Below are 12,178 nucleotides of genomic sequence, written 5' to 3'. Positions count from 1 at the left end.
TATTGTCTATCCATTGGAGGTAAGAAAAGAGAGGTTACATTTTTGATTAATGAATACATTATTGCTGTAACTAGAATTAGAATCCCTACAGTGTGGAAACAGGCCCTTCAGCCCAACAAGTCCACACCGAACCTTAGAATATCCCACCCAGACCTACATCCCCAACAACCCACCTAATGTACACCTCCCTGAGCACTAAGGGCAATTTTGCACGGCCAATCCACCTACCCTGCACATCTCTGGACTGTGGGAGGAGACCAGAGCACCCGGAGGAAATCCACACAGACACGGGGAGAATGTGCAAACTCCACATAGTCACCCAAGACTGGAATCGAACCCGGGTCCCTGGTGCTGTGAGTCAGCAGTGCTAACCACGGTGCCACCATGTCGCCCTATGGACAATGGAAGATATTTCTGAAAAATCGTACAGTGAAAATATATGGACAAGAATTACAAATAAGAAAGGAAAGATCACTTTGATGTGATCATACTATCAGCCCCCTATAATAAAGAGGGAAGTTAAGAAACAAATTTGTACGGAGATCTCTGTAAGAATAATAGGGTGGTGATCGTGGGGGTTTTAACTTTCCAAACATAGATTGGGGCTACCATAGTGTTAAAGGTTTGGATGGTGAAGAATTTGTCAAATGTGTTCAAGAAAATTTTCTTTATCAATATGTGGATGCTCCAACTAGAGAAGGAGCAAACCTAGACCTCCTTTTGGACGATAAGGCAGGGAAGGTGACTGAAGTAAAAGTGGAGGAACACTTTAGGTCTAGTGATTATAATTCGGTTGGTTTCAAAATGATTATGGAAAAAGATAAGCCTTCCGAAAAGTTAACGATTTTAATTGGAGTAAGGCAAATTTTAACGGTATGAGACAAGAACTTTCAAACGTTGATTGGAGTAGACTGTTTATAGGTAAAAGCGGAACGCATTCAAGAGTGTGAAGATGAGAGTTCAGAGGCGTTATGTTGTTTAGAGTGAAGGGAAAGACTAAGATTAAGGAACAATGGATGAATAAAGATATTGAGGTTCTAGTCAAGAATAAAACAGAATCTTATTTTAGATATAGTCAACTTGGTTCAATTGAATCTCTTAATATAAAAAGAGTGTAGGGGCATTCTTGAGAGAGAAATCAGGAAGGCAAAGATATGAGACAGCATTGTCAGATAAGGTTAAGGATAATCCAAAGAGATTCTACAAATACATTAACAGCAAAACGGTAACTGAGAGACAGTAGGGCTTCTTAAAGATCAAGGGGATCATCTTTGTGTTGAAATCCAAGAGATGTGAGAGATACTAAATGAATATTTTTTAATGTGGAAAAAGAAATGGAATCTAAAAACTGCACAGAAACAAACTGTGATGTTTGAAAGACAGTTCAGATTACAGAAAAGGAAGCTTGGAAAGTCTTAGGGAATTTATAGGTGGATAAGTCTCCAGGACCTAATCTAATGGGAAGTAAAGGAAGAAATTACAAGACCCCTTGCAGAAATATTTGCATCAGCTATAACTATGGATGAGGTGCCTGATGACTAGACAGTGGCTAATGTTGTACCTTTGTCTAAGAAAGGTTAAGAAGAAACTGGGGAACTATAGACCTGTGAGTCTGACTTCGATTGTGGGTAAATTGCTGGAGGTGATCACAAAAGATGGACATTTAGAGAGGCAAAAATTGATTAGGGTTAGTCACCATAGTTTTGTGTGAGGAAAGTTGTGTCTCACAAACTTGATTCAATTTTTTGAGCAAGTTACCAAGTCCACCTGCTGTAGGTTGACCCACAATGCCTTTAGGGAGGAAATTCCAGGATGTTGATTCAGTGACAGTGAAAGAACAGCAGTATATTTCCAAGTCAAGATGGTGAGTGGCTTGAAGAAGAGTTTGAAAGTGGTGATTGAGATGTTAATGGGATAACATCCCATTAATTTTTATGCTCCTTATCTTCTTACACAGGGGTACATGGAAACTGTCTTAAACTTCCTGCCCAAACAGGATTGGGTGGGAAACGTCTGTAAAGGTGTGAAACATTTGTAATTCTGTAAGGGGATGAAATTTTCTGTTTCTACTGAAATGGCCAAGTCAGTGACCTTTGTTCAAGCCAGATACGTCTGCGACTTGAAATTGCACCCTGTCATTATCAGTCACTTTGTGAATGATCAATGCTGTATCCTGTTTTCTTTATGTTCCAAATGTAGTCATTGTTTATGTATCAGCCAATTCATAGAGTATAAAAAGCAGGGACTGTCCGCTGTTCAGGGAGAATCGCTTACAGAAGTTAGCACTCTGTGCCTGGGTTGAGTACTGCGATCCTCCACAGCTTGTACTTGCTTAATAAAAAAGGATTGTGTTTTTGTAGCTGGGTCAGTATCTTGTTATTGCATCAATCCATGAGGCTCTCTGAAAAACGAACCTAACAGTGGTGACCTTTATGGAGGTTTTAAAAACCATGATGGGTATAGGCAAGGCGAACGGTGGGTGTTTTTTTTCCCTATGGCAGAGGATTTCAAGACTGGGGGGAGGGTGTATTTTAAAGGTGAGAGGAGAAAGATTCAAAAAGGACATGAGGGGCAACTTTTAAAATAGAGAGTGGTTCATGTGTGGAATTAACTTCCAGAGAAAGTGGTAGATGCGGGTACAGTCTCAACATTTTAAAAGACATTTGGTTAAGTACCCAAATAAGAATGATTTGGAGGGAAAATGGGTCAAGCGCAGACAATTGGGACTAGATTAGTGTGGGATTACGGTTGGCATAGGCTGTTTGGACTGAGGGGTCTGTTTCCATGCTACATGATTCTATCTGCTGCCTTTGTCCTTCTAGGTGGAAGTGGTTGTCGGTTTGGAGGATGCTATCTGAGGATCTTTGACGAACTTCTGCATACATCTTGTAGATAGTAGCAGCAGTATGTACTAAGCGTCAGTGGTGCAGGGTTCATTGAGACATTTGGATTCTTGAGAGCTTGGCAGGAAGAGTCTAGGGCCAGAGAACATCATCTCACAATAAAGGGTTGCCAATTTAATACTAACATGAGGAACAATTTATTCTCTGAGGGTGCAGAGTTTTTGTAATTCCTTGCAACAGGAAGTAATGGAGTTTAGACCTTGTGTATGTTTAAATCCAAGGTAGATAAATTATTGATCAGTAGGGAATTACGGGGTAAAAGCAGAAAAGTGGATGTAAGGAATGTCCAATCAGCCAGATCCGATCAAATTGCAGAAACAAGTTCGAGGGGCCGAACGGACTCCTCTTGTTCCTTTTACTTCCATGGTCACAAAATGTTACAAAAAAGGTACTAAATCAAAGAAGGAAGGTAACCCGGTAACGAGCAAGACAATTCAAAGGAAGTGAGCACTAATATTTATCAGAAATTCTTAAATTAACAAGCAGTGGAAAACAATTTGGATACAAATCTCGGGGTTGCTAAACAATTCACCCGTTCAGCCCCTAAAAACGGAATCAGCCTGAAATAGGGCAAAGCGTGAAAAGAAGGCTGACGCCGTGAAGAGCAGTGAGAGTCGGTGGATGGTTAAAGGTGAAGGAAGGTGCAGAGCCCTGGATGAAGCGACTCTCTGAAGGTCGAGCCGCCGCCGCCGCCGCCATGTTAACTCAGCCAGGACTGGGCTAACCTGCAGACGGCATCAACAAAATCCTTCCCTTTCAGACAGTTTACAGCCCCATACTGCAAACAAAACAGACCCTCTCGCTCTATTTCAAATAACGAGCGATGACTGAACAAGCGGTGTCGGTCCTTACCGAATGTGAGACGGCAGAACGGAACAGGCCTGACAGTAACATGGCGGTACAACTCCCAGTCAGCAGCAGCAGCATCGATACAATCACTGAACGACTGCACAGCCTGGCGCACAGCCCCTACAATCAAACTCAGAACAAGACCTCCACCTACTGACTGCACCTCCAAATAGCTTTGTAGAAGTTACCTCTCCACCTCCAACTGAGCTTATAGAAACTTGACAGTCCACTTCTGACTAGCTGTAAATGAGTTTAAAATGAGGACCACAACGCATGGAAAGAGAATTAGGCCATTCAACCCATCGAATCAGTCCATCATTTGATTATGACTGATATGTTTCTCAACACTGTTCTGCCTTTTTGTTCCCCCCATAACCCTTGAACACCTCACTAATTAAGAACGTATCCGTTTTTGCTTCAAATATACTCAATGACTTGACCTCCACAGAATTCTGCAGCAAGGTGTTCCACAAATTCACCGGCCCCTGGCTAAAGACATTCCTCTTCATGTCAATTCTGAAGGCTGTGCCTTAGGTTCTAGTCTTTCCTAGTCGTGGAAGCATCTTGTTCTCTTCCACTATTCACGGCTCTATTCTGTTAGCCTCAATGAGATTCCCCAACTCCCTTATTTATGTTGCAGCTGTACAAAACTCTGGTGCGACCACACTTGGAGTATTGCGTACAGTTCTGGTCACCGCATTTATAGGAAGGATGTGGAAGCATTGGAAAGGGTGCAGAGGAGATTTACCAGGATATTGCCTCGTATGGAGGGATGGTCTTATGAGGAAAGGCTGAGGGACTTGAAGCTGTTTTCGTTAGAGAGAAGAAGGTTAAGAGGTGACCTAATAGACACATACAAGATGATCAGAGGATTAGATAGAATCAATAGTGAGAGCCTTTTTCCTCGGATGGAGATGGCTAGCACGAGGGGACAAGGCTTTACAATGAGGGATGATAGATATAGGGCAAATGTCAGAGGTAGGTTCTTTACTCAGAGAGTAGTAAGGGTGTGGAATGCCCTGCCTGCAACAATAGTAGACTTGGCAAGTTTAAGGGTATGTAAATGGGCATTGGATAAACATATGGATAATAATGGAATAGTATAGGTTAGATGGGCTCCAAGATAATAAAATGTGAGGCTGGATGAACACAGCAGGCCCAGCAGCATCTCAGGAGCACAAAAGCTGATGTTTCGGGCCTAGACCCTTCATCAAAGAGGGGGATGGGGTGAGGGTTCTGGAATAAATAGGGAGAGAGGGGGAGGCGGACCGACCTATGAAACCAAACTGGAAGGCCGATGGGCTCCAGTTTGGTTTCATAGGTCGGTGCAACATTGAGGGCCGATGGGCCTGTACTGCGCTGTAGTGTTCTATGTTCTATTCTTCAAAACTCCATTGAGTACAGACTCAGAGTTCTGAATCTTTCCTCATAAGCCCTTCATGCCCAGGATTATTGTTTGTAAATCTTCTCTGGAGTCCCCCCCAATGCCAGCGCATCCCAAGATACAGGGTCCACTAGTTGCAGTCTTGAGAAACGCATCAGCTATGATCAAATGGTGAAGCAGACTCAGTGGGCTGAATGGATTAATTCTGTTGCTATATCTTATGGTCTATGCCTATCCTATCTGTTACCCCGATTTTATACTAGTGATGTCTACAGCCATCTATGCATTTAACTTTTAATGTGTTAGTTCCAACATGTTAATTTATACTGCAAGACATTTAATGTAGATTGTAATAAGCTCTATATGATAGGCTTCTATATAAAGCAATAACTTATGTACCTAGTCTAAAGTATTTGCATCATGAAAATGTACATTTTACAAATTGTATACTTATATTGCATTATTCATTAATATACACAAACAATGTATAATTTTATGTGTATGTATGTCTAAAAGAAGACATCAATGATTACTCTACAGCTATTCAAAATGGCTGACCTCCTGATTTTCCAAAACCTTTCCACAAGACACCATTATCACCTCCAAGACAGGAGAGGTGAGAATGTGAAATCTACATCGACTGGTTGGGGTGAATATTTATAATAAATCCATTTAAGTAAAAGTGAGGTAGCTACAAAGGGAGGAAAGAACATGGGGATTCTGATGATAGGGTTGAAATCTGCATGCAACAAGACCTGGACAATATACAGACTTGGGCAGGTAAGTAACATGTTTGTGACACAAGTATAAGGCAATGACCATCTCAGTTTGACAATTGCTGAATCTTCCTTATCGACATCTGGAGATTACTACTGGCCAATAACTAACTGAACCCACCACAGGATACAACATTTCAAATGCCAGGAAGTGACTTCCCAATGCTTCCCACATTAATAAAGTCCTGTTTTGTTTGGCGTTCAAACTGAATAGCATAATATTAGGTTAATCAACTAAAATAGCCTGAACTAAACTATACTAATCATGAAACATTAATTTTCCTACAAATATTTATTCATGTATATTTCATCCTACATTGTGGTTACTTTTAGGCAGCCTGTAGACCACTCTCACTTATGATGTCCTTTCCCATTATGTCCTTATCTCCACCTAAGCTAATTTTAAATTCTGACCTTCTGAAACAAAATTTTCTCTATTACACCAATGTCATATTTGATCAAGAGTGCTGCATCTAAGCCTAGCTTCCTATTCTTCTTGAGTGTCATGTATATCTCAAAATTTCGGACCAAATCATTGTCATCCTATGCCACCTCCACTGAATGGTTATTGGATCATATTTATTTCAAACGGAAACAGAAATTGCTGGAGAAAGTTTGCTGAGTACAATTCCTGTTTTTGTTTCAGATTTCCAGTTCTTTATTTCAGTTTATTTATTGCAATCTATGTTCCCAGTTTGTTTATATTGTTATGAATGCTATGCACATTCACATACAGAGACTTTTGATTTCTCTTTGTTATCTTTGTAACATGTTCTCTGGATTGTTCTTTAGTTTTGTTTTCTCTCTGCATTTTCCTGCCATTCTTTGACCTCCATTTTCCATAGTTATTTTGCTCTGCTTTCTCAACTCTACCCCATTGATTTGTTACATTTACCCAAGCTTGAGTCCTCACAACATCACCCATTCCCATTTAGTTAGTTAAGAGATTTTTATTATGAGCATTGCTGAATAAAGGTGCATTTTGTTAAAGCTTTTCATCAGACCATTTTACAAGAATACCAATTCAAGGGGAAAACCACACTTTCCAAAACAAATGGAAGTATTCAAGTTCTGTGCTACTAATTGACAATTTTTAAATATCAGAAGAATCACCATCGTTCATGAATCAATCATGCCTTTTCTACAAGGTCATTGTTTGATCGGTTTGCCCCCAAGTAATACAAAGTGTTAAATCCTGCCTCCTATCTTGAAGCTAAAGCCCCTGAGCCTTTGCCTCAATTTATTTTATACTTCCTCTCTTGCAATTTGTTGACCTTGGTATCACAGAGATTGATCATGCTTCCAGCAGCAGGAAGACACGTTTGATATTATGAGTAGGGAAGGTAACCATGGTACCTCATTTGGAACCCATAATTCATGCTTCACCAGCACTGAAACTGGCAGATGATGTTAAAGAAAAAAATAATCAGCAAACGAATGGCACTCCTCATGCAACCAAGTTCTTCAGTGTGATTCTGAAGTTGCTGAAACATTTGTGCCACAGAAATGATTTGGTCCAAGGTGTGACAAAATATACTGGGTATTTGTGATCAAGGTATGGCAATAATTATGGGTGACTTTAATCTACATATTATCTGGAAAAGAATCAGATTTGCCGTAGCCAGCTGAGGAGTTTGTAGAATGTTTTCGATGTTTTGGAACTGACCAGTGAGCAGGTTTATTAGACTTGGTAATGTGTAATGTGACAGGATTAATTAATGTGTAAATCTAAAATTAAAAGCTTATGAACATCTCCAGTTCTATCCTCCACCCAACGGCTTCTGAAACAGAGTAATTGTGAGATTTTTAATGTCAGTTGGGTATACAAGTGCTTTTTTTTTAAGAGAGCAAAGAATTTTCTTGACGGTCCTGGATGAAATTCGTCTTTTACCAACACTAACAATACATTAAATATTAATCACACCTTACGATGGCTATTGTGGGCATCATAATGTCAGAAATAAATGCTACTTTTTCTTATCATCCTTGCTCTTCCCAACTGCCCAGCAGAGTTCTGAAACTAGTAAATAACCCTACTGCAGTGCACTACTATTAACAACTGCAATTTACATTATCAGGACTTTACAAAAATATCTGATGGCGTTTCAGCCGAGCACTTTAAAACAAAATTCAGTATGAAGCCACATAAGGAAGTATTAGGCCAGAAGACCAGAGTTGATTCAAGGAGTGTCTTAAAATAGAAGTGAAGTATCAGTATCAGAGTTTAGGTCTGAGGCAACTGAAGGTGTGACCACCAATACTGGAACAATTAAAATCAGGGTTGCTTGAAAAACCAGAATTAGAAGAGCTCAGATATTCCTGAAAGTTGTAAGGCTGGAGGAAATGACAAAGAGGGGTTAGGCCATGGCAGGATTTGAAAACAAGGATGAAAATTTTAATACCAACTCTTTTCTTGACTGGAATTTGATACAGATCTGTGAGCACTTTGATAATAGGTGAATGGAAGTTGACACAAGTTAAGATATAGTCTTCAAGTTTAACACAGCTAAATTAGGACACCAAGTTTGTGAACACACTGGTTTGATATTAGAATACTTAACACTTTAATCAAAATCGAAAGAATTGTGAATGCTATAAGTCAAAAGCAAATACAGAAATCACTGGAAAAGCTCAGCAGGTCTGGCAGCATCAGTGAAAAGAAATCAAGAGTTAATTATTTCATGTCAAGTGAAGTTCCAAGGAAGGGTCACTTGACCCAAAACATTAACCCTGCTTTCTCTCCACTGATGCTGCCAGACCCACTATACTTTTCCACCAATTTCCGTTTTTTGTTTCTAATTTAAGTCTGTTGCCAGAGAGAGGGCTCAAACTGGTAGTTTTGCAAGATGTCATGGGTGTGCTAGCTGTTATGCAGTGTTTAAGGTTGGTTGTGAGGATGGGAGAAATTGGGTCATGCGGGGGTGAGGGAAGGGGGGGATTTTAGGTTGACAGGTGTCATCTGTGGGGTTGGAAGAAGTGGAGGGCTCCTGTCCCAGAGGTTGGGGCTGTGAGTAGGTCCAGAGCAGGTTAGGAAAGGTTCAGTCTCAGGGGTATAAGATCAGGGTCTGTTGGGTCTGTGGGAGGCATAATTAAGGGGGTATGTGAGTTTAGTAATGAAGTCAGTTCAATGGTTACTAAGGAGTTACATAATTTCTTAATAGCCTTACAATTCCTTAGTAATTATCAGAACTCTCCAAAGTCTTCAATTTAAACAGAGACTTTCGGAGGGCTGCCAAAGTACAGGAATTGCCTAGAGGAATGATCAATTTCCTGGACAACTCCTTTAGTGTCTGTTACATTAGTGATTCTGCAGGGTCCAATGTACAACTCCATTCTACACCTGTAATAATGACTGCTTGGCTGTTGGAAATTCCAATATTTAACACAATATTTAATTGCTGCAAGTTTGTCTCCATATCCAGTACTGATACGAACCTAGTCCTGCATTTGTATGAGATAACAAGGTGTAGAGCTGGATGAACACAGCAGGCCAAGCAGCATCAGAGGAGCAGGAAAATGTTTCGGGCCTCGACCCTTCGTCAGAAATGGTGGAGGGAGGAGATGGATCGAAGATGGATAAAGGAGAAGATAGATGGAGAGGAGACAGGCAGGTCAAAGAGGCGAAATGGAGCCAGTAGAGGTGTGTGTAGGTGGGGAGTTAGGCCAGCCTAGGGAGAACAGACAGGTCAAGAGGGCAGGATGAGGTTAGTAGTTAGGAGATGGGGTGGGGCTGGAGGTGGGAGGAGGAGATAATTGGGAGGAAGGACATGTTAGGGAGGCATGGACAAGCTGGGCTGGTTTTGGGATACAGTTAGGGGAGAGGAGATTCTGAAGCTTGTGAAGTCCACATTGGGCTGCAGGCTTCTGAAGTGAAATATGAGGTGCTGTTCCTGCAACCTTCAGGTGGCATTGTGTGGCACCCATTTCTGAAGAAGGGTCTAGGCCCTCTGCTTTCCTGCTTCTCTGATGCTGCTTGGCCTACTGTGTTCATCCAGCTCTACACCTTGTTATCTCAGATTATCCAGCATCTGCAGTTCCTCCTATCTCTAGTACATTTGTATGAAATTTCTTAAAAACATTTTCTAAAGGAAATTAGCATTGTGCCAAGGAGCTTTATAGAATGGGTTAGCAGACTCAATAAAGCATGTCTCCTCCTGTTTCGGTTTCCTATGGTTCTTAAAGGTTTATGGGTGTTTGTTGGTGGTCTATTAATTGAACATTCAATACAAATGTGTTCTCTTTGTTAAATTTGCAGACAGCAGGGCTTTATCATAGACAACAAGGTGTCGAGCTGGATGGACACAGCCAGTCAAGCAGCATCAGAGGAGCAGGAAAGCTGACGTTTTGGGTCTAGACCCTTCTTCTGAAAAAAAATCATAACCTTGTTAACATTTTCTTCAGTAATATTCAACCCTTTGGTCAAGTGCTGAAATGTCTGAGTTTGCAAACGTAATGTTTGAATATTAGGAAATTAAACTAATAAAACTCTCATGAAAATACTTTGTTCTTGAAGAAAAAATTGTTTTCAACATACTATCTCATTAGGAAGCAGTCTCTGGTGCCCCCTCTTGACAAAATTGGAAATGCAAATTAAATAACTGAAAGGAAGAGGCAAATTGAAATATATAGAATTATAGGGCTATTGTGTTAAAGGAAAACACTTTTAGAGTAATAGTGGAGCTGCTGTAATCAATATGCCTATTAATTTTTCTTCCCCTCTTCATTTACCTTTCTTCCAGGATTAAAGTGCAACAGCACCTTTAATGCCCCAGTACCTCAATGAAAATTACAATAATTCATGCACAAACCTGTGCAAATGAATGTTACTGTGGGAACATCACAGTTGAGTCTAAAACAGAAACATGAAATGCTGGAGAAACTCAGTAGATCTACCAGCATCTGAGGAGAGGAACAGAGTTCATGTTTCCATAAGGCCATAAAACAGAGGAACAGAATTAGGCTCAGTGATAATGGGAACTACAGATGCTGGAGAACCCAAGATAACAAAGTGTGGAGCTGGATGAACACAGCAGGCCAAGCAGCATCTCAGGAGCACAAAAGCTGACGTTTCGGGCCTAGACCCTTCATCAGAGCCTATTACAGCCACTATTACAGGGCTATTTGGCCCACAAGCCTGCTTCAATATTTGATCATGGCTAAAATGTTTCTCAACCCCATTCTTCAGTCTTTTCCCTGCAACCCTTGATCCAATTGCCAATAAAAAAATCTGTCTGTCTTAAATATACTCAATATATTCAAATCCAATATGTTTACTCTGTAGAACATTTGAACTTCTCCAGTTCCGAAAAGTTATTTTGGACTCAACATTAACTCTGTTCTTCTCACCACACATTCTGCCAATCCTGTTGAATTTCCCAGAAATTTCTGTTTTTACTTCAGATTTCCAGCAAAGCATTTTGCTTTTATTTGAACAATTGACTCCAAACTTGCTGCAGCAAGGTCTGCTCATATTACTTCCTAGATGTGGTCAATGGACAGCAATCAGGAACGGGAAACACATAATTTTTACCCCTCTTCCTCCAGTAAAAATACAGTTCTTAACTATTCTATTGAAGTTAAATTCCAATAAATCTGAATAGATACTAGACATTTTGACTCAACTTTTGTGAACTTCTCCACAATGGCCATTTTATGAAAAACCAAACCAATGTTGGTGATATTAAATGTTTAATGTGAAAATAAATCAGCATTTACCTTTTTAAACTGCAATAATGCCTCTTGTTGTGCTTGTGTCAGTGTTGTTACTGGCTGTCATACTACTTTGGAGTTGAGACAGTGCATATCATTATATATTTCTGATCCTTATTTCCAATTCCAATGCTACTGAATCATATACTGAACAAATACAACAAAGATCATTGTTCCATCAGCAATCGTAATCTGTTCTCAAGTGCATCAATATTGATGTGACTGTCCAATAGAGCTTTTACTCCAATGATATTTTAGAATTGCATTTAATCATTATTAGCAATATTGCTTTGATCAGGAATGGGTATTAGAAATACATTTTGTGTTTATTTCTGTGATACTCTATCCAGCTCACTCATCATTTTGAAAACCTTATCAAATCTCCTTTCAGAGATAGTAGGACCTGCCAATGCCAGAGCCTGAGATAACAAAATGTCGGGGCTGGAGGAACACAGCAGGCCAGGCAGCATCAGAGGGGCAGGAAGGCTGACATTTCGGGTCTGGAACCTGCTTCGGAAATGGGGGAGGGGAAGGGGGCTCTGAAATAAATTGATTGA

General features: G+C 40.3%; 2 protein-coding genes across 4 annotated transcripts in view; one reads left to right on the top strand and one right to left on the bottom strand.

Annotated features, from left to right (window-relative positions):
- ndufv2 (NADH:ubiquinone oxidoreductase core subunit V2) overlaps positions 1-3,874 on the bottom strand; it is a 54,956-nt gene extending 51,082 nt beyond the window's left edge. For both annotated transcript variants that reach the window (XM_059646229.1, XM_059646228.1), the window contains exon 1: positions 3,756-3,874. In XM_059646229.1, the coding sequence (XP_059502212.1) occupies positions 3,756-3,830 (75 nt within the window). In that variant the 5' untranslated portion in view covers positions 3,831-3,874. The remainder of the gene's footprint in view (positions 1-3,755) is intronic.
- acss2l (acyl-CoA synthetase short chain family member 2 like) overlaps positions 1-12,178 on the top strand; it is a 133,036-nt gene that overhangs the window by 55,482 nt on the left and 65,376 nt on the right. The gene's annotated exons all lie outside the window — the stretch shown is intronic.

Source organism: Stegostoma tigrinum, chromosome 5 (assembly GCF_030684315.1).
Source record: "Stegostoma tigrinum isolate sSteTig4 chromosome 5, sSteTig4.hap1, whole genome shotgun sequence".
In the NCBI taxonomy this organism is placed as follows: Eukaryota; Metazoa; Chordata; class Chondrichthyes; order Orectolobiformes; family Stegostomatidae; genus Stegostoma; species Stegostoma tigrinum.
This window is presented reverse-complemented; position numbering and strand designations above follow the sequence as displayed.